This window comes from Sorghum bicolor, chromosome 6 (genome assembly GCF_000003195.3).
Source record: "Sorghum bicolor cultivar BTx623 chromosome 6, Sorghum_bicolor_NCBIv3, whole genome shotgun sequence".
Classification (NCBI taxonomy): domain Eukaryota; kingdom Viridiplantae; phylum Streptophyta; class Magnoliopsida; order Poales; family Poaceae; genus Sorghum; species Sorghum bicolor.
This window is the reverse complement of record NC_012875.2, coordinates 47,059,268-47,080,683: the sequence shown is the minus strand read 5'-3', so window position 1 is coordinate 47,080,683 and position 21,416 is coordinate 47,059,268. Positions and strand designations below refer to the sequence as shown.

General features: G+C 46.7%; 4 protein-coding genes across 7 annotated transcripts; 1 reads left to right on the top strand and 3 right to left on the bottom strand.

The window, feature by feature from the left end:
• Nucleotides 945-6,698, bottom strand: LOC8057443. Of its 4 annotated transcripts, XR_002454295.1 has the most exons (8): nucleotides 6,344-6,693; nucleotides 6,065-6,206; nucleotides 5,660-5,767; nucleotides 5,076-5,191; nucleotides 4,464-4,732; nucleotides 4,291-4,381; nucleotides 3,542-4,214; nucleotides 3,276-3,458 (listed from the first exon to the last, which is right to left on the bottom strand). XR_002454295.1 is itself a non-coding variant. In XM_021463481.1 (7 exons), the coding sequence occupies exons 1-7, from the start codon at nucleotides 6,455-6,457 to the stop codon at nucleotides 3,846-3,848; spliced, it is 1,047 nt and encodes a 348-aa protein (XP_021319156.1). In that variant the 5' UTR covers nucleotides 6,458-6,698; the 3' UTR covers nucleotides 3,276-3,845. The 4 variants fall into 4 exon arrangements, 3 of the variants coding, with proteins under 3 accessions (XP_002446583.1, XP_021319156.1, XP_021319158.1); XM_021463481.1 differs by having other exon boundaries at nucleotides 3,276-4,214; nucleotides 4,464-4,570; nucleotides 6,344-6,698; XM_002446538.2 differs by lacking the exons at nucleotides 3,276-3,458; nucleotides 4,291-4,381; nucleotides 4,464-4,732; ... (2 more) ...; nucleotides 6,065-6,206; nucleotides 6,344-6,693 and adding exons at nucleotides 945-1,157; nucleotides 1,599-1,792; nucleotides 1,885-1,952; nucleotides 2,066-2,137; nucleotides 2,305-2,620 and having other exon boundaries at nucleotides 3,542-3,845.
• LOC8073398 (RING-H2 finger protein ATL51) lies at nucleotides 7,904-9,619 on the top strand. Its single transcript, XM_002447888.2, has one exon. It carries the CDS (start codon nucleotides 8,168-8,170, stop codon nucleotides 9,428-9,430), a length of 1,263 nt encoding a protein of 420 aa, XP_002447933.1. The 5' UTR covers nucleotides 7,904-8,167; the 3' UTR covers nucleotides 9,431-9,619.
• On the bottom strand, nucleotides 14,955-17,077 carry LOC8073397 (E3 ubiquitin-protein ligase ATL6). Its single transcript, XM_021463194.1, has one exon. The coding sequence runs from the start codon at nucleotides 16,438-16,440 to the stop codon at nucleotides 15,220-15,222; it is 1,221 nt and encodes a 406-aa protein (XP_021318869.1). The 5' UTR covers nucleotides 16,441-17,077; the 3' UTR covers nucleotides 14,955-15,219.
• LOC8057442 (pentatricopeptide repeat-containing protein At5g09450, mitochondrial) lies at nucleotides 17,228-19,867 on the bottom strand. Its single transcript, XM_002446535.2, has 2 exons — nucleotides 19,468-19,867; nucleotides 17,228-18,294 (listed from the first exon to the last, which is right to left on the bottom strand). Exons 1-2 carry the CDS (start codon nucleotides 19,807-19,809, stop codon nucleotides 17,389-17,391), a joined length of 1,248 nt encoding a protein of 415 aa, XP_002446580.1. The 5' UTR covers nucleotides 19,810-19,867; the 3' UTR covers nucleotides 17,228-17,388.

The window sequence follows — 21,416 nt, the reverse complement described above, 5'->3', positions numbered from 1 at the left end:
TGACAGCGTGCCTGGGCCGTGTTTTCTCGGGCCGTGCCCGTTCCAGCCCAGCGGGCCTGGCCCGTCTGGAAAACTATACTTGCCGTGAGAGTATCTCGTTTTTTTTATTAAAAAAACTGTAAGGTCTACTCTGTGGGCCAACTAGCAGTACTAGGTACCCGCGCAGCGGGCAGAGGGGAATCGGGAAAAGAACAGCAAAGGAAAAAAAATGGAATAATTAAAACTAAAAATAAACTAAAAATAAAAAAATAGAAAAGTGAACAGTATAGGAAAGGAAAAAATGGAAGGGGGAAAACAAAAAGTGAACAGTTGTCGAAGGTGCTGAGATGCTGGAAATTCCCCTTAAAGAGAGTAGTTATATACCGTCCTCCCTATAAGATTTAGAAGTCGTTTACGACAACGACATTTTCTTTGCAGGTTTAAGTTACAGCCTCAAGCTTAGATGGTCTATAATGATCAAGATGTCATGTCCGTGCTATGTGTATGTCTTTAGGTATAGATGTAGATTTACCTTGCGCATGCTGTGTATGGTGTGTGGTCTGAGTTTATGTTTAAGTGTAGATAAAAAAAACTTGTATTTGAAGTACTGAGGCATAAAACAATAAAAACAATAGCGTCTACTTTTACCCTTTCTCTCGTACTAGTTCGTACGGAAACCAATGATAGATTGTACAGGCATGTGACTAGGACCTTGTTTAGATGTGAAAAAAATCTGGATTTCGCTAATGTAGTATTTTCGTTTGTTTGTGGTAAATATTGTTCAATCATAGACTAACTAGGATCAAAAGATTCGTCTTACGATTTATAATCAAACTGTGTGATTAGTTTTTGTTTTCGTCTATGTTTAACGCTTCATGCATATGCCGCAAGATTCGATGTGATGGGGAATTTTGAAAACTTTTTGGATTTCGGGGTGAACTAAACGAGACCTAGAAAACATCAAATGAGAGAAACAGGAGATCATGATATGAGATTCGCCATGTCTGCTTCCGTAGTTTCTTCTGGCAACCACTACCCAACCAATGTTCACACCTACAATTCACCGCCTGTTATATATTGTCTCCTCTTTGGTTCCTTGTCTATGCTTCTTTATCCTTCACAACCTTGTCGATTATAGGATCAACAATTGAATCAACTTGTTTCTTTATCTCGTCAACCTGATCAACATAAGCGATCGCGATAGTTATGGTCTGGATACATGATATAAAAACATATTACGTGCAAGTAATAACGCACGCTCGCTCTCATCCCCACACGGCCCCACCCACCGAACTGACAACGTGCTAGTCACTTTCACAATCCTAGGCATGCAGACAACCAAAGATCGTTTAGACCAGCACGTATCTCCAGCTTTCCGAACAGATCGGGCAAAAAAGTAGCTGGCAGTAATAACTTGCAAGATTGTACCATGATCCATGAGCTTTACGTAGTAGCAACACTATCAGCTGCCGTAATCAAAGGCCTAGCGTACTCTCTCTCTCTCTCTCTCTCTCTCTCTCTCTCTCTCTCTCTCTCTCTCGCTCTCGTGTAGCAATAGCAATAGCTTGCGTTTTTTCGTCGCTGAGAAAGAAAAAAATGGATTGCGTAACTAAACTGACCTTCTCGATTAGGGCCTCGGCTTTCTCGGCGTCTTCCTCGATCGCATCCGTGACCGTCTTAATCCTCGAGGCTGCTTCCTTGAGATTTTCGTTGCCGGGGAATGCGTCGGCGACCTCGCCGGCGACCTTCTCCGTCGCCTCCGCCACCGTGTCGATCACCTCGATCGCCACCTCTGCCGTCTTCTCTATCTTATCTGTTATTACCGGGAAAAAAAAGTTGCAGTTGCAATAAAAAATATATGCATGCTAACTAGCAGACGGTTTCAGAAACCTCTGTTTATATTACCTTCTAATGTTCTGAACCTCCTGTAGATAGGTATCGCAACTATGACAGCACCAACCAACCACTTGGCCCTGAGAAGTCCATAGATCGATAGATTTGGAGAGCGAGAAGGAAATCAATCGGATACATTTGGAAACATTTGAACAATGAACAAGAAAAGCATATATATCTGTTGTTCACTCACCATGGAGGCATGCTGGCTATTGGGAGGTTTCCTCCTGCCGGATTGGCAGGGCCAGGACCAACTGCAGGAATTCTGGACCAAAACAGATCAAACTTTAAAAAACAAAGCCGCTGTGCAGTAGCTGCATGAAACTTACTGTGTATGCCAAGATACAAGCTAGTACTGAATAAAAAGAAAAGTTGATACATACTGATGAATCCTAGGATCTACGAGGAGCTGTAAGAAAGAGATGCATTTACCGTGTAGTTCCTCTGATAGGGAAGGCATTGTTCATGCCTGAAGAATTCATCGATAAACCAGTAAGATTTCGCTGGCGATGAGAAGATGTGGAGATCACTGGATTCCCGTGGTGACGATGAAAAACCACAGATGTATGAAGTGCCAAGCCTCTGGAGGTAATAGAAGAACCGAGCGCGGCCATGGGATTTATTGAAGGGCTCAAAGTTTTCTTCTACGTCGAAGCTACTCTTTGGTGATATCGAGCAAGTTTGTTGCTTGGGGGCAATGAGCTTGTGTTGCTGTCCTCTACTTCGCCGTGCCGTGAAATCTATCGCTCTGAGGCAACCATCAGGATATTTAAAGGAGAACGTGGCCATTTGTACAATCTATACAACAACCTTGACTAGTAGTTTTTTTTTAAGTAGAACCTTCAACCCTGACTGGTTGGTTGCTTTGTAAAGAAGAGACAAGAGGTTGACTTTGAAAGGAGACTGAACAAAACGTTACAAATCAATCAAAAACCACTAGAAATAAAAATCTACAGTAGATCGTCAGAGGAAAATTTCCTGTTTTGAGATGACAATTCTAAGCGGTACATGCCAAAGTCGAGGGTACAGAAAAAGACCAAGAAGAAATGAAAATAGGCACGTGGAAACGTGGAACGGTTAGTAGAACAGAAGCTCTTGCAGTTCAAACTACTCAGCCAGGTTACAGTTAAGAGTGAGTTTTCAATTAACCAAGTGACTATGTACAGCATATCCTGATGTTTCATTTAGAATAATCTGCAATCTAGAACTATAATTTCATGGAAGAGCGGCTGAAGCAAGCTAATGGCAAGAAATGGAATAACGTGAATGAAAGGGCAAGAAATGGCTTAAGTCTGGAGTATGTACGAAGCCTGAAACTAAGGAAGTGGTTAAAAGATGAAGAATCAGTATATACCTACCAAAAAATGAAAAGCAATGCATGAGAGTATAAACATATCCCTGTATATTTAAAAAGTTTGCATGTGGAATGAACCAATATGTTAATGTAGCACATGCACCAGCTCGTCCCAATGTCATTGGTCGAGTAAAAATCTTAATGTCAAGTTGTCAATAAAATCTTTCAACCACTACAATCTGCTGCTTAGTGCTAGAAAAGCCAAGAGTTTAAGGATAGTACTACAGGCATGCTGTCAAAAAAAAAAAAATCAGTGCACACATTACAGCAATGAAAGAAATTACTTGTCTGAAAAAAGAACATTCAGATATGTACCATCATAGTACTGCATCATCCTTTCTTCTATGCTCCTTCTGAGTCCTGACTGCATGTTTCATATTGTATATGGGAAAATGCCAATTTTCAGTGGGCTCCAAGATTAGCACTAAAATGGGTTAGATACAAGTTGAACCATATTCATGCCGAGTCCAAATCTGATGGTTCTGCCACCCAAACCATGCAAGTTCCTGTGCAGTGACCAAGGAACTTTTCTTGTGGAAAAAATAAACTTTGGTGTTTTTTCTAGAAAAAAATTGAGTTGGTTCAACTTAAACAATGTGTTGCACGAAAAATTGCTATCTCATGGTATTGGCATTGTCAAATAAACCAATTCGAAACGTCCATCCTCAACATTCTTCTCAGGGTTGACTGAAATCTGGAAGCAGAAGGGACTGTTGTTGCCGTGGCTCAGCAGACATTTGATCAGAATAAGCCAAATAAGATAGAAATTAGGCTTTTGTTCAATTTTTCTCCTTTTTGCTATCTCCTTGTTGCCAGAATCATCTATCATACCAGAATTGCTCAAGTTACACGACTCATAGGCTTCTGACAGCATGTGGCTTTTGTGGCATTCAGATACATCATCTGCAATGATACCGGCAAATAAGGTCTCCGCAGCTCTATTCCTCACAAGCAAAGGAACTTGTCCAGATTGGTCATAAATATATATCTGCGTAAGATGATAAGATAGTTTTACAAATATACTTAACTATAAAAACCAAAACTCAGGCTGCAGGAAGTCTTACCAGAAACGGCTTGTATATCTGGCCAGGAACATGAAGATATTTTGGGTTATTAGGACAATCAAGTGCACATGTGTTTTCCCCATGAAGATTTCTGCATATACATTCATTACATCACGACAAGAGCAATACCGTTTATGTATAAGCAGATGGCAACATGGTATTAAGATGCCTACTTGTGATATAGAGGTGAACCACATAACTTGCATCCAGCAGTAACCAAATCTCTTACGATATCATTGTGCTCTTTGAAAGAATGTCTGTTGATCACTGACAAGTTTGCCTGAAGGGGGGCGGTCAGAGAACTCACTAAAACCATCTTGCTCATGCAAGCATAAATGTTTATATTACATAATTTTCTCTGAGAGAGTAGCTCTGATATAGACAAAAAATGTGTTGATTCATTTTCTTTTGTTTGTTTCCAGTTCTTCGATACCACCTGTATCTGCAACAAAGTACTTTAAGAGTTTTAGTACATAGAGTGAGTATCTCAATGCTATATGGCATGGAGAAGACAAATTGACTGTAATACTCAACCTCTTTCATACTCAATTGTGAAATTATCTACTAAGAACCATCAACGCCTGAAGTCGTGGTTTTTTTCCTCACTCATAGTCATTGTAATCCAAGGTGAGATGATGCAAAACACGAAAGTCAAATAAAAAGCAATTGCAATGCTAGTGTAGATGGTGAAAACTCAGCGGTTGAGCCCCTAAGTGTAAGTGGAAAAGGCAAGTGCAGGTCCATACTCCAGTTAAACTGATTTGGATTATTCCAGTAGATTTTACCTGATGATGACTTTCCGCAAGAGCACCTTTTGTGCGTATGGTCCATTCTACCACTCTTCTTAGCTTTGATTTTGTAGTATTCCCAACTTTGCAACTGCTTATTAGTTCATGTATTCCTATAAAAGAGGACATGCTAAGTTACAACAGAGTGCTGAAAATATTATTTTATTAGGCATATTTTCCTGCTGAGAAACTCTTAAAAGAATAGGTGTCAATATAAACAGAGAACGTCTGTTACCAAGTTGCCCCATAGTTCAGATAATTAACTTAGTAGGAAATGTTTTTGCAAAGAAGGAATAACCCAGGCACCTAGTCGAAGTATAAGATAACAAATTAGCACACAATATAAGGATTTTTTTTTTCCAGCAACCTGAAGCCATCAATAATTGTCAGTAATAAGAAGAATGATGTCTCCACTCAACCAACAATAATGTCCTCAATGCCCTTATTGTTACTAACCAATGTATGTTTTCATATGCACTATATGGTATAGCTTGGAAAAGTAAGCTATAATTTGCTTTGCGAATAGAACACTGTATCATCGAAGAACCAAAAGAAACATTTGCCGGGCTGCAACTTAATACCTTCAGGTTCAGGGTTCAGCAAGTCTTTAGAGTTCAACAATACTTGGACTGAAGACATCTGAGAAGCTCTTCCCTCCAGGCCATTTCTAAATTGCACTATCTTAATATCTGAAACAAAATAATGATAAGCCGACAGTAAACAACAGAGAGCAGCAAATGTGCCGGCACAAGCAAATACCAGATGAATTTGCTAGGGTCATATTGAAATCTAAAACAAAATGGAGACGACCCTAAGGGGCATCCATTCGTCCAAGAATTGCGTCAAGTTACAGCGGCAGCTTTGTAGAAACAATTTAGTGTAGCTTTTCATATATTTTTTTTGGTTAAAAAAACATGTAGCATTTTCAGTACAACTGAAAAAAAAATATGACTGCAGAAGGGACACTGGAGAGTTATGATCCTCACTTTGCAGCAGTAAGACATCGCCAGCGATTATGGTGGAATTATGCTTGGAGGACCACAGGGAGACAGAGAAGCTGGACCGTGTATCGTCGCCGACTTCAACAATGGTTTTCTGATACGTCCTTCCGGTTGCAGCATTGTGCACCTAGGAATAGGAACGGAGAGGAAAGATATCGCCCCTCAGGACATGTTCATAATACACTCCTCAAAATCCAAATGCTCCCTCCTCCCCAGCTAGCGCCGCCGCAGAGCCGGATGTCGGATTTAGGATTTGCGCATTACCTGGTGGGGAAGGATGCGGCGAACGACCGCCAGTAGCTGCACGAATCCGCCGACATGGCTGGCGGCCTCCGAGAGGTCGATCAGTGGCCCGTACCAGCTTACAACCGCCGCCATGAGATGAGACCGCCACCGGCGCTGGCAACCGGCCAGTGGACTTGGCGGTAGAATAGATGGGCCTCTAGAACACCCACCTACCTACCAGGCTACCACCACTGACGGCGGCGGCGGGTCGCAGGGGAACAGCGTGGGTTTGGTTGACTGATTGGTACGCGCACGCGTACGCGGCTGCGCGCGGTGCCGTGCCGCACGGCCGCCGGCCCGCCGCTCCGCCAGGTTGGGTTACAAGGAAAGGGGACGAGCGAGAAGAGGCAGACGCTTGGGCCGGCAGAAACACGTTTCTTGGCCCAGCGAACACGCGGGAACCGGGCTGGAAGGCCGTGTGACGAGGCTTTCTCGTTGAGATCGAAGCCCGTGGACCACCTGAGCGAATCGTTCACGTACACGGACGTCATTGACTTGCTGCTGTGCGGCTTGCCAGCCTCGATAACGAGGCAGCTTGGCTTGGCCTGTCAGCATAACAAGCTAACTCGGCTCGATTCATTATCTTAACGAGTCAGAAGCTAGTTGGACTTGGCTCGTTAAAAGCTCGAGCAGACTCGTTAAGCTCACGAGTCAGATATAAAAAGTATATGAAATATAATATTTTATATTTATCTAAAGTTTAAAAATAGTAATAATAAAATAATAATATATCCAATTGTTTTAAGTCCAATAAAATATTTATATGAGCTAACATATTAATCATTTATAAAGTACATGACATGAAGTAATATAAAACTAGTATAAGTTATGATGATTTTTTTCTATAATAGTGTAGCTTATTAGGCTCGCGATCTAGCTAAGTTGGCTCGTTATATCTAACAAGCTAAAATCTTGGCTCGGCTCAGCCACAAGCCGAGCTATGAGTTTTTTTGTCCAGCCTTAGCGGCTACTGTCTCAGCGACAGGCGGCAGGAGAACGCTGGCGAGCACTCGACGCGAGTGCCAAGTGGTAGTGGGAGACCGTTGGGTTCCGGTGCTTGCAATTGCAAAGGTCGAAGTCGAACACCGGGCGAGCCATCGGCAGCTGCTTTGCTTGCTGTTTGGCCATGATTTTGCGACGGCAAGGTGCTGTGAACAGCTATTACGGCCTTGTTTAGTTCCTAAAAAATTTTGCAAAATTTTTCAGATTCTCCGTCACATCGAATCTTTAGACACATGCATAAAGTGTTAAATATAGACAAAAATAAAAACTAATTACACAGTTTGGTCGAAATTGACGAGACGAATCTTTTGAGTCTAGTTAGTCCATGATTGGACAATATTTGCCAAATACAAACGAAAAAGCTACAGTATCGATTTTTCAAAATATTTTGCCTACATCACAATCACCATATCCTCGGTTCAACGTCACTCGTCCCGTCAGGCCTATCGTATGGTCAGCCGGAGGATGAAAGCAAAAACGGGGGGCCAACAGTGACAAGCCACTGGCCGCCGCGCGGGGCACGTATTTCAACGCGCCCGGTCCAACTTGGGCCACCAAACCAACCAAAAGCCCCGCGCTGCGGCGATCCAGCAGGCAGCCCCTCCCCCAGTCAGTCCACGCACCGCCACAGCCGTGCCGTCCCCGTCCCCGTCCAGTCCACGCACTCACGTTAAGGAACCGAGTCCCCGCACGCTTCCCACGATCTTCCCACCACTTTCCTCTCCGCCTCCACCAGCAGCAAGCGCCCGGCCGATGCAGATGCCGCCGTGGCGGCCGATCTGACGCCATCGGTCGCCGGCCATGAGGCCTCACCGCCGGGCCCTCTTCCCGGGCGCAGGGGACTGCGAGGACCCCTGGTCCGCCGGCTGCCAGACGCCACCGCCGGTTCCCAGCTCCCTTGATTACGGCCCTGGCCCTTCCCCATCGCTGCCTCCCTTCGCGGGGATTCCGCTGTGCCCTCCACTTCTCCAGCCGTCGCCTGCTCCCGCGCATAACGGTAGGAGGGACCAGGGAGGAGGGATGCAGCAGGGATACGGCCCCCCACCACCGGGCGTCGGCGGCGATGCAGACGACCACGCCCGACGGCACTTCGTCAAGTACGCGCTCATCGCCGCCGGGGTGATCGCTTTCGTCTCGCTCATCCTGCTCGGCGTCTCGGTCGCCGTGCGGCGCCGCCAGGTCCGGCGGAGGCGGCAGGCGCTCCTCGCGCCGTCCCTCAACGCGGGCGGCGCCGCGAACGTCGACGACGGCGGCGGCGAGTGGGGCGGCGGCGGAGGAGGAGGAGGCGGCGGCGGGGTGGTGCACCACGTCTGGAACATCCGGACCGTAGGGCTCGACGAGGCGTCCATCAGTTCCATCGCCGTCACGCGGTACCGCGCCGGGGCGGGGCTCCTGGGCGCGGCGGACTGCTCCGTCTGCCTCGGCGAGTTCCAGGACGGCGAGCTGGTGCGCCTGCTGCCCAAGTGCGCGCACGCGTTCCACGTCCCCTGCATCGACACCTGGCTCCGCGCGCACGTCAACTGCCCGATCTGCCGCTCCGACGTGGTCGACCCCGCCGTCACAGCAGCCGTCCCCGGAGGAGGAGGAGGCAGCGAGAGCGTCGGGTCCAGCTCCAGCCCGCCGCCAGGTGATCCAGACGCGAACGCCAACGCCGCAGCAGATCAAGTTGCCGCCGCGAGCGACGCGGCCTCGGATCACGAAGGAGAGGAGAGCGACGGCCGGGACGCTTCGCCCGCAGAAGATGACCAGCAAGAGCAACCCAGCTCCGCAGAGCCGCCGCCGGAACTCTTGTGTCCGCTGCCGCGTAACGTGCGGCGCGCGGCGTCCATGGACGCTGCGGCGGACGTCGCGGAGCTAGACCGGCTGCCGGAGGAAGCTCCTGAAGAGGAGCAGATCGGTGGGAGGCGGAAGCGCTGGACTGGGACTGGCCCGACCCGCGCGAAGGCATCGGGCTCGGGCCACCGGAGCAACCTCAGCACCGACAGGCTGGCGGCTCCCAGCGGCGTCCCGAGGTCATTCTTCTCGCGCCACTGCCGCGCTCGGAGCTCGGTGCTGCCATTGTGAGTGAGTGATGGCGGTCTGATACTCGAGCTGAATTTTGCTCGCTGAAATAATGTTGCTGCTGTTGTTGAATCGGCAGCCGCGATCTGTACACCCTTATACTTGTGATCTCAAAGAGGTTAGAAGTTGAAACTCGTATCCAGTAATTGGATGTTTGCAAATCGAGAAAATGCATACTGTGCAGCTATATTCTTCTCTGCAGATTGGATTCAGGAATACTCGTAACCTGATTCTGCCTCGTTCTCGTTCGAGCGAAACTAAATGTGGAGATTAACACAAAATCACGTACTATAATAATTATAATTAAGTGAGACATGAACTACCTCTGGTGTTAGCTGGCATTGGCACTGCATTCTGTCGGTCCTGCCTTTGCTTTTAGGTTCGTTGTGTTAGAGGAGCATCCGCACGAGGAGATCATTGGTCTGTCTTAATGGTTTGGAGAAAATTGCATCTCCGCGTCTGCTTTAGGTTAGGCAGGTGTGATGATGGGCATCGCGTCGGACGCCCAAGTTGTGCTTTCCACAGATCCATTCCGTCATTTGCCATGAAAACGTACTTGAAAGTACTTGCATTTCCTCTCTATAATTTGTTTCCACAGATCCATTCCGTCATTTGCCATGAAAACTGTCGCATTCAGAAATACCACTCCAGGTCTACTCCACCACCACCACTATTTGTTTCCTGCAATTGGCACTGGCAGCAACGTCTGAACTGCAGAGCAGAATATATGAACAATGCGGCAGCCGGCAGTTTCAAGATCCTGACAGTACCCGGCTCACGTCGGACATTATCGGATGGGAAACCGGCTTGGTCAATTATTTATTCACCCGATTCCAAAGATTAGTAGTGCACATCACCTACCGCCTGCATTAAGGCCTTCTTTAGTTGGCAAAAACTTTGGTTTTTGGCTACTGTAGCACTTTCGTTTTTATTTGACAAACATTGTCCAAACATAGAGTAACTAGGCTTAAAAGATTCATCTCACAAATTACAGATAAACTGTGCAATTAGTTTTTATTTTCGTCTATATTTAATGCTTCATACATGCGACTAAAGATTCAATGTGACGGGGAATCTTGAAAATTTTTGCGAACTAAACAAGGCCTAAGAATCTGCAAATAATCTGTGCATAGGCCAAGGTCTTTTAGTTCAAAAAAATTTGCAAAATTTTTCAGTTTTTCATCACATCAAATCTTGCGACACATGCATAAATCATTAAATATAGATAAAAATAATAACTGATTATACAGTTTATCTGTAATTTGCGAGATAAATTTTTTAAGCCTAAATAGTTTATGATTAGATAATATTTATTAAGTACAAACGAAAGTGTTACCGTTATTTATTTTTGCTAAAACTTTTAGAAACCCAAGGCGTTTTCTTTGTGGCCGTGGCCTGTGGCGGATCCCGTCGATCGACTGCCAGATATCATCACTATTCAACGTCAAGTCGGCTGCTCGGTGCCGGTGCCTCGCCCAGACACACTGCAGCATGCGCATGATTCGGATCGGTCGTGCCAGCTCGGATAAAGTCGCACACAAATTTCAGCGCATTTCCGGTTTCTTCGTAACAGACACCGCGTCGGAGCAGTAAAAAAATCAGCGCCGGCGTCTAGTTCGCTCTCAGGCTCTCAGCTGTTGGCATCGCTCAAATTTTTCTTATATTACTGCTTATGTTGATTTATTATAAGAAAAAAATATTATTTATTTACTGAAAAATATTGTTAAAATAGTGTTGAATAATAAAAATATCCTGCCATCTTAGCACCTGACTCGCGGCCCCATGAGTATATCCGGGGAAGCTTTGCAGCACTGTGAAGTTTGGACCGTACCGTTTTAGCAAAATAATAATGTTTTTCTCTCAAAACAACCTTGTTTTTATGAAGATAAGTAGAAGTACTGTATGCTGAACTCAGCGGCTCATGGATGGAGATGGAATATTTGTGCATGAATTTGCTGGTTGTGGTACCGTCCTTAGATATCTGACTATTTATTCCCTGGCAGTTGCAATCATGCGTGCCAAAATGGGTTTAGAGTCTGCGCAGAATGCTCTCTTGAAATGAACGGCCACAGATAAGCATGATGAAAAATTTAAAGCTCGTTAGCTCACTCAGCTTGTGACTAGCTCGAAAACTATTGGATATATTACTTTTTATATTATTATTATTTATAAGTTTTAGATAAATATAAATATTATATTTTGTGTATAAATATACCTAACTTACGAGTTTAACAAGTTAGCTCGAACTTGTGACGAGCCGAGCGGAGCCAGTTTTTCTAGCTCGTTAAAATAATAAACCGAGCTAAGCCAGCTTGTTATCCTAACGAGACAAGCCAAGCCGAGCCAGCTTAGCTCGTTATCGAACATTAGCCACGGATGACGGCCCACGGCATGTTCTTGGTCGGGATTACAGCCAAGGCGATGTTTCAACTATCAGTGGTCAGCAATCAGCATCGTCAGGGACGGCGCCTTGGCCCGGAGCGTCGCTGTGTTCCTACCTGCTCGTGCATGTGAACTCTGGAGCATAACAAAGTCTCGTCGTCAGACTCAGACGCAAATCGTGGTGGTCACCAACTCACCACTCACCTAACCAAGAGTCCAGGACCGATCGGCTCCGTCGTCCTCTTTTGAAGGCTGACTGATGAGAGCCAAGTAAGGACCCAACAGTGATCTAATTGTAATTTTTGAGTCAGTTGATTAATTACGATCGAACGTTATACTAGTTTAATTTTTTTACCTCACTCAAATTCCATGAAATATCATTTTAGTTTATTTGATTAAGTTTTCAAGTAGACTCGATGATCCAATACAATTAGAACTTACTCCCTCTGTCTCAAACTAAATGTCGTTTTAGGTTTTTATGTCACAAGTTTAACCTTATTTGTAGAAAATACATGTAATATTTGTATCTCCAAATAAATTTATTAAAAAACTAGACTCAAAGATCTTTCCAATGGTACTAATTGTATACCGTAAATATTAATACTTTTTAATATATATATTTAGTCAAAGTTATTTCTCGAGAAGCATAAATAACACTTACTTTGGGACGGAGGAAGTACATCCTTATCAATGAGGGTATTACTATTGGCCTCCTCCACTTTCCATCCTCTCTGGGCTCTAATTTATAGGTACATAGAGCACAAAAGTTTCACCGAAACTAGGGGGGGTATCGGCACATGACGTTTGGATCCTCGAGATGTGTTTACACGCAACGGACTTGGTAGGATTATTACAAATCTGCCACCCTCCCCAAATAGCGAGTCGATTGCCACACATCACCTAACGACAAAGTTGTCAAGACGAAACACCAAAATCACCACTTGAACCATCGTGACATTGTCCCTCATCGAGATAACCTCTAGAACTAGTCGCCGCAATCCACTGCAATCTATGTAACTATCATGCTACCAAATCTGTTTGCACCATCTTATGATGTTGTCCTACACTAGACTAGACATGTAGGGTTAGCAGCCATAGTCAGCTGCAAGCCGTCAATTCAATACATGATCAAAGGCCTCCGGTCGACATCGTGCCAACTTCGTCCATCAAGAACTGGTACCTCTAAGTAACCCTACCACTTCATCGAAGATAGCCAAAATGCACACGAGGACTCTAGCTATCATAAAAAGGTCTCTTGTATTGGGATAACCGTCAAAACACAAGACCACCCGCCGCCATTGTACACAAATCAAATCTGTAATGCACCTCTCGTGGCCACCTCTTTTCATGTAAGCCTTTTGCTAACTCTGCGGTCACTACTGGCACACAATTCAATCAAACTGTCGTTCTCAACTACCAAACAACTCTCAAATCACTATGCCAATGCCTTTGTTTCTAGCTATTTTTTCAGTACCACGAGCGTCTGCTCATTGAGTTCTGAACATAATACTCTTAGACTTCTCCGCTGTTATGACCACACGGAGACCGTCATTTCACCGGCCTCATTCAAACCCCCACACAGTCATCGTCGTCGCTCGTGTAGCCAATGTTCCTTACTAATGTACTAGGCAAAAGTTTGAGAACATTGTTAGCTGGGTACATACGACGTCACATAACTACAATCTCTTCACAAAATATGGCTAACTACGGCAACTTCAGTGTTGCTGTTAGTTTATTGTTGTAGCACATTTTATATTTTTTAGAAGTTGGATTAGTACAAAAATTTTCATAAATTTTGAAAAATAGTCCTATTACACTTATTATCCCCCAAGATACGTAGGTAGAGAAAAGAGCATATGCTCGGATCGTGTCTTGAATGGGTGAGTCCTAGATACATGGTCTGTGGCTCGCTGAATTTTGGCTATAGCTGCTACTGATTTATTATGAGAAAAAAATATTATTGCTTTGTTGAAAAAGCAACACTGATAAGTTCAAGCAAACAGGCTTCTAGTTTTGTTGCCAATGACCTAGCTATCGGCCTTGTTTAATTCATTCTCTTCAAATTTAGCCCCTACCACGTTAGATGTTTGGACACATGCATGGAGTATTAAATATAGACTAAAAAATAACTAATCGCACGGATTGCATCTAATTTGCTAGACAAATTTTTTAAAATCTAATTAGTCCATGATTTAACACTCATTGCTATAGTAAACATGTTGCTAATGACAAATTAATTAGACTTAATATAGATTACTAATATTTTATAAATTATTTTATTATTACTATTCGAACCTGCAATGTAACACCTAATGTGGTATCTCTAAACTTTAGGGACTAGATTTAAACAGCCGGACATAGCCTGAATTGTATGCCTCCCGCCAAATCACAAGTATTGCACGACGAAATGCATCGTGAAGTTATATCGGCGGCGTTTCTGTCCGGCACACTCAACTGTTTTCGCGATCCGTCCACGGCACCTGCACCACCTCACCGGTGTCGCGCACTGGACCGTGATGGTCCATTGTCTCGCTCGTTTCGCACAAGGAAATCCTTTCGCTGTCTGGAGCATTTTATTCTTTTTGTATATAATAATAAACAACAAAATCTCTGCACGGCAGTGCAGCGTGCAGGAGGAGGCACGCCCGGGTCCTGGTCCTGACGACGTCAGTGAACCGTAGCCAGGAGCCGCTAGGCGACGCAAACGCCTTTGAAATGGGGGCGACGGCCACCTTATCCTTCTACATGGTTTCTTTTACTGTTTCTTTATGCCCGTCACTACCCACGACGTTATTTTTGCAGAGCAATTATGCTCGCATTCTGCCTTTGCCCCAATTTCTCAAAGTCAGATTGACACGTACACAGCCACAACCAAAAAGAGACCAAAAAGAGACAAAAGGAACTGCATGCTTTGCAGTCCCATTACCGAGAGAACACCTCGTCAAGAATGATGAGAGACAGTTCGTCTTCGTCAGGATGAAATCATGATTAACGAGCGCAAATGATCTAGCTTAAAGCTGACGCTAGCAGGATAATGCTTCTCCCACTCACACGTCGATTCGGGACACCAAAAAGAGAGGCTACCGTCTCGAAATCAAAAGAAGGGATACGAGGTGTAGCTAAAGAACGGCCGGAAACCAAAGAGTGAGTGAGAACACCCGCCGCGGTTCTTCGAATTCTTCTCTTGTCGTCACTTATCACTAATCCCACAAAATCCACGCACCAAACAAATCAAGCTTTGCAAAAGTACAAAGAAAAGCTAAAAAAAAGAGGTTTAGCGAAATTCAGGCCGCTATCATGAAATATTTCCTAATAATAAACAAATACAGCAAAAAAAAGCACAGTTCGTCAAACTTTACAGGGCGGCAGCATCTCGGCCGCGGTGGCGCCGCCGTCAATAGTGGCCTCGATCACGGCCGGCCCGCCGGCAGCGGCGAGGCCGCGCCCTTCCTGCTGGACTCGCCGCCGTCCCTTCCCCTCCTCGTGGACCCGTCCCATCCCCTCCGCACCGAGCCGTCGCCCCCTCCTCGCGCCCAGGAGACCGTCCTGGCCAGGAACGACTGCCACCGCCTCCCGCCGTGGCTGCTCCCGCCGTTGCCGAAGCCTCCTCCTGCTCCCGCCACGCGCCGTCCGCCTCTGGAGCTCCCCCCCTCGGAGCTCAGCTCCGAGAGGTCGAGCAGGCTGGTGGCGTGGCGCAGGCGGCGGGACCGGAGCACCTGCTCCCGCACGTGGTCCGGCAGTCGCAGCGTGAACCTCTCGTGGTCGCCCTCCTCCGCGGCGGCGGCGGCCGCCGCGAAGAGCGAGTGCCCCGTCGAGTGCGACCGCGGCATCCTGGCGGCGCGCCGCGCGCTGCGCAGCATCTCCAGCTCGATGGCCTCCTCCTTCCTGTCGTCCTCGTCGTCGCTGTCCTCCTCCAAACCCTCGTCGTCCAACACCGGTATCGCCACGGCCTCCGGCGGCGGTGGCGAAGGCGAAGGCCGCTGGCGTGGCGATAGCGCCACCGCCACCGCCGGCGGCGACGGCGACGGCGACGGGGGCGCCACCGCCGGCACCGGCAACAGCAACGGCGCCGGAAGCGGAGCCGGCTTCTCGAGGTTCGCGCGGCAGAGCGGGCACGTGACCCGCGACTGCAGCCAGGGGTCGATGCACTCCGGGTGGAACGCGTGGGAGCAGTGCGGCAGCAGGCGGAGGTCGTCGTCGTCCTCGAACGACGTGAGGCACACCGCGCACTCCAGCACGCCCTTGCCGATCTTGTGCTCCACCACCTCCCTGTAGGACACGATCGGGAACGTGGCGACCACCGCGGGGTCCAGCCCGCGTTTCCCCCTCCTGGACGGACCCCCGCCTCCGCCTGCCCCGGCCGCCGCCGCCGCCGCCGCCGCTGCCGCCGCCCCGGGGTCGGCGAGGCGGCACTGGTTGACGTACGCGCAGATGAAGAGCAAGAAGAAGAAGACGCTGATGGCCACCGTGATGAAGGTCGACATGGTGCGCCCGAACGGCGTCTGCTGCGGCGGCGCAGGAGGCGTCTGCTGAGGCGCCGGCGGCGGCGAGGACGAAGACTGCGCGTCGACGACGGCCATGCCGGCGCCGAGGAGGCAGAGCACGAGGAGCAGCAGCTCCCGCATCCCCATCGCGCCCTCGCGAAGCACGCACGCACGCACGCACACAGAGGCGCAGAATTGGGGGAAACGGCAGCAGCAGCACCGCTACTGCCGCCGGTCTGTCTGCTGCGGGGCGATTCTGCTTTGACGACACGAGAAAGCGAGGAACCGGCGCGGCGCTGCTCTGCTAGACTGCTAGCGCTAGTGCTGCTGCGGATGCCTGCATCCCACGTCGGAGCTGGGCGAATTGCCTGCCCGTGCCCGCCCGCGGTTGCCCCTCCCTTTGTTGCTGCCGATCCGTGCGCTCCGCTCTCCCCAAACCCACCTCCCCCTCTCCTGCATCTGGAATTCTGGATGGATCCTTTTTGACGAATTCGGCGTGACACTCCGTCACTCTGATGATGCAGGGTTGGCACGTTTTATATCTGCGCGACTGTGCCGACTGCAGCGGCGGATGTCAGGGACGGCGTGTGTTGAGCGTTTGACACCGGGGAGTATTCTGAAGTTTCGGGGGTTTATCAAAGCAGCTGTGGAAGGTGGTGATTAGGCAACGCATGAAAGGACTCGAAATAATTGAAAAAAAAAAAACTCCTGTGGATCGCAACCGGTCTCTTTCTGCGCACAATCATGAAACCACTCGCACCATGACACCATCCTCGTGGCGAGAATGTGGAGCGTAGGACAAACAGCATCGTCTCCGCCAGCGTGCAGCCGCTGTACCTGTCGCTTTTTTTTTTTATGAGAAACTAAACAAAAGCTGTAGGTAGTTAGGCCAGGAACACGAAGATCACAAGAACATACCGATGATCATACATTATTAGTTCTCAATGTGCTTCATCGTGCCACGGACTTGGCAATATATAACCAGATATGCATCCATGCCAGAACAACGTGCAGATTGCTTGGGTATGTCCATCATTTATTCCTTCATTCACACAACACAACACAACGAAAGACAAATCCAAAAGAAACTCTTAATCACTCAACCACAGTTGCCCTGCTAGTCAGTATACAGCTCTTCTGCAGCATCAGTTCCCTAAACCTATCCGCCGTGTCGGTGAGACCGGCGCTCAGAAGGGCGTCCAGCAGCCTGTTGCAGGCAGAGATGTCGAATTCGGGGGCCTTAGAACGCTGCCACTGGTCGACGATCTCCCCGGCATCCTTCAGCTGCCCGCACATCAGGTAGGAGGAGATCACGCAGATGTAGTTCCGGCTCGTCATGCGCTGCGAGGTCATTACCATGGACTTCCAAATGTCCTTGATCCTCTCTTGGTTGCCGAGGCCGGCGTGTAAGATGACGAGGAAGTCATAGGTTATCCACTCCCTCTGACTGATCTTTGCCTCCGCCTCCACCAGCGAGTTTCCAGAGCCCACAAGCTGGCTCGCGTCAACGTATACGGAGGCGAGGTTTCGGTACAGTGTCCACCCTTCTTTGGAGTTTGGATCTTTCGACATCTCGTCGAGAATTCCTTTGAAGCCCTCGAGATCCATGGACGCAGCCGCTGCACTGACCCGGAGATTGTAAGTGAAGAGATCTGGAGAGACGTTTTGCCTTTTTAGTTCTTCTGCAATGATCTCCACTTTATCAAGCTCCCCGACAGAAATATACAAGGTCATCATCTCATTATAAACCAGGGCATCCATAGACAGGTTTGCATCCTTCATTCTCTCAAACAGCCTTTCAGCTTTATCTGTCATCTTTGATCGGCCATAAGAATGGAGAAGAGCTGTGTAGGCTTCTAGCGATTTGGCTCCAGGTGGAAGCTTCTCAAAGAAATCTTCAGCAGCACTAGCACCAAAAACTTTGGTAATCAAGTCAATGCGCATTCCATAGTCACTCTCAGATAAATCAGACTCATGATGTGTCTTCATCCAGTCTGCTACCTGTAAAATGTGCAGTTACTTAATAGCTGATTCTGCAATTTGCATTTTTTCTAGAAGGGGAAAGGTATCACCCACCATCGAGAAAATGTAACTCTTGCTAGGGTATCAGCATAAACAACCAAATAAAATAAGGGGAAAGGAATATGTGCTACAAGCTTTGCCAATGTAAAAGTCTGGCAGCTGGCTTCTTTCAGGGTTAGCGATAGTTCTCATATAAGGTTATCCAATCTCAATGACTCAAACCCATTTGGCAAAGAATGTAAAGATAAGATGGCTCATCATGTTGTAAAAATATAGAAACATACTAGCTAGTATCAGTTACATTAAATAGCATAAAAAGGAATACTTGCAAATTCAATCGATGAAATGTTGATTACTAATTATAAGATCATAGCTGCAGCCTTTGCCATCATGCCAGCCTTAAAACTAGATGAGCATCTTCATAGGCACCCTTATCAATAACAGCCAATAAGGAACAAAGCTACAGCACATGAATACAGCACAGATGCTACATACTTAGAATAAAACTTCCTAGAGTAAGACTGCTCAGTGTTAACATCGTGCCCTGTCAAATGTTCAGATTAACCCACAACAAAACCTACTTTGAGAAGCTCGACCTGTTAATGGAACCAGAAGCATCAGCGGCGGCACTAGCCAACCAAACCATCTTAATTATTCAGCTAGATAAACCTACATCGAGTGCACATCATAATTTTTTTTTATAAAGATTTTATCCAGAAGGACTCATAGCATAGCCTGCCACGCTTTGGAGACAACAATGGTGCAAAATTTTTGCTATCATGGAGGAGCATATTAATATAATAGGGCAATAATTTGGAACTTTTCCATGTATGCTTTTCTTGTTTTTGGCCTTGTGGTTCCCTTGGTAGCTATTGCTAGTTTGCCACATTATCAAGCACTCATAATTGTGGAGTCATGACTTATTATTATTATTATTGAGGAGGTTAAAGCCGGAACCTTCCATTATTCTGTAAAGAAATAACCATTTCCACGACAAAAAGAACAGATCACATCAAAGTTTTGCGCAGCACAGACAAGGCACTCAATCCCGCATCCACGAGGTCTATGGCAGGTAGAGGCGCAGAGCAGTAAGAAGAGGTTTATGGCAGGCAGAGCAATAAGAAGGGGCTAGGATTCTGCAGGTGACCAAACCTCGAGTGCGTGCTTGTAGCGACGGACGCGGCTGAGGTCGCGCGCGATGCGGCGGAGCTCCGCCGCGGGTGCGGCGCGTCCCTCACCGGACCACTTGTCGAGCGCCGCTGTCGCGCTCCGCTTCGCCAGGCCCAGCCGGAAGATGCGGCTGCGCAGGTCGTCCCCATCCTCCTCGCCCGTGGCCGCGACAGCGACCGCGCGGTCGTCCACGGAGGCCGCAGGAGCAGCGGTCGTCGCGGCTTCAGATGAGAAGAGTCCGTGCCCCGCGAGGACGGAGCGGAGGTGGAAGCCGGAGCCGGATCGCTTGAGGCGGGCGCCGGCTCGGGTAAGCAGCGCCGCCATCTGAAGCGTGCCGGCTGCGCCCCCGTTCGAGTGAACCGTGCCGCCGGCTGCGAGATGCGCCGTGTTGCTGTCTTGCAGTTGCAGGGCCGAGCCGTTGTATGGGCTGGGCCGCAAAGATGGGCTGGACTCCAACCACCGCCACTTTCAGTCTGGGGCGCAATGAAAGTTTATCCTAAGTAAAATTATGATAATTTAATTTAATTTAGAATTATGAAAAATAAAAACAATAGTTACTACATCAAATTAGCATTATTATATAAGTCATAAAATATGTTTTCATAATTTATTTTTCGGTATATCTTTATATGAATACTCTTCTCTGTAAATTTGGTAGGACTTTGCATAGTTTGACTTAAAACAAACTTTTTTATAATAAACTTGGATCCATTAATGTCAGGATAGAGTAAGTATGTAGATTCCATGCTGGAACTGAACCACAATATAAGTTAGTTTCCATCTTTGGGGCCATGATTACTCTAGATAATCAGTCTATAGCCATGTTCCGAATATTGTTTGGTAAAACTCCTATTTCAATTGGCCTGGGAGCCACTCTAGTGTGATCAAACTTAAAATTTTGACTTAAGACAACTCTAGAAGTTTATTTATTTAGGTATGAGGAGAGTATTAAGGGAGTGTGTGCTAAGGATCTGTAAAAATGAGAGAGAGGGGGAGAGAGAGAGAGAGAGAGAGAGAGAATAAAGTGCAAAAAGGTTCTAAGCATGGTGGCCAATATTATTTATCCATCCACCATGCATCTATGTTAAGTTACAGAAAGTGGGCCCCTTTGGCAACGCTCCAAGCATCAATTTCACTCTCACCTTTGGTAGAACGCTGACAAACACTTAAATTACAACTGGGTTCTGGTGGGAAGCTGGTGAAAATCACTTCTCCATTTACACTATGAGCTGGAAGCTAAAAAAACCCCGCTCTCCACCGCTTCCCCTTGCTCCTCATCCATTTGTCACAGGAATCACTTCAGAATTGATTCTCACCTGCTCCCCACCTGCTCTCCACCAGAATCACTCATTCTGAGAATCAAGAAGTGAAGCTCTACCAAAGTCGACCTATATAATATACATTCTACTACATGCAGAATCCACCTTAGTATGAACCTAACTGCTTTATATATTAGAGCTTGTTTAACTAGTAGAACACCTTGTTGTGAGATATGCTAACCATGTATTATATGGAGTCCAAGATGTCCCACGCTCTACGACGTGCTCATGGTCTTGTACTCTTTGTGTATAGTGCATATCAAGTGTCATATTCATTTACCAAATAGATTAAGTTGTTGAATATTAGAGTAATTTGGATAAGCTTAGTCAAAATTAAGAGAGTTTGACTTAGGATAAATAACAATCCTTTATACTTCCTGATCAAAGGAATAACACATACAACATATACATCACCTCCTTTTAGTTGGGGCCTCTCCTTTAAAAAGAAAAAAAATGCATAGAGCTAAGAAAAGGTTGTTATTCTGTTCAAGGGAAAAAGAAGGAAGATGAGCTTATTATTAGGAGGGTAAAGGCAAGTGCCCAAGCTGAGCATTATTATGCAATAAGCTTGCATTGTAGCACTAGCACACCACCATTAGAGGGATGCACTAT

Coding starts and splice junctions, on each gene's coding strand:
- LOC8057443 (XM_021463481.1), bottom strand. CDS start 6,457: ATGGCGGCGGTTGTAAGCTGGTACGGGCCACTGATCGACCTCTCGGAG. Junction 4,382..4,463: donor GGTTCACCTCTATATCACAA/GTAGGCATCTTA, acceptor ATGTATATGCAG/AAATCTTCATGGGGAAAACA. Junction 4,215..4,290: donor AGATATACAAGCCGTTTCTG/GTAAGACTTCCT, acceptor CATCTTACGCAG/ATATATATTTATGACCAATC.
- LOC8073398 (XM_002447888.2), top strand. CDS start 8,168: ATGAGGCCTCACCGCCGGGCCCTCTTCCCGGGCGCAGGGGACTGCGAG.
- LOC8073397 (XM_021463194.1), bottom strand. CDS start 16,440: ATGGGGATGCGGGAGCTGCTGCTCCTCGTGCTCTGCCTCCTCGGCGCC.
- LOC8057442 (XM_002446535.2), bottom strand. CDS start 19,809: ATGGCGGCGCTGCTTACCCGAGCCGGCGCCCGCCTCAAGCGATCCGGC. Junction 18,295..19,467: donor GCTACAAGCACGCACTCGAG/GTTTGGTCACCT, acceptor CACATTTTACAG/GTAGCAGACTGGATGAAGAC.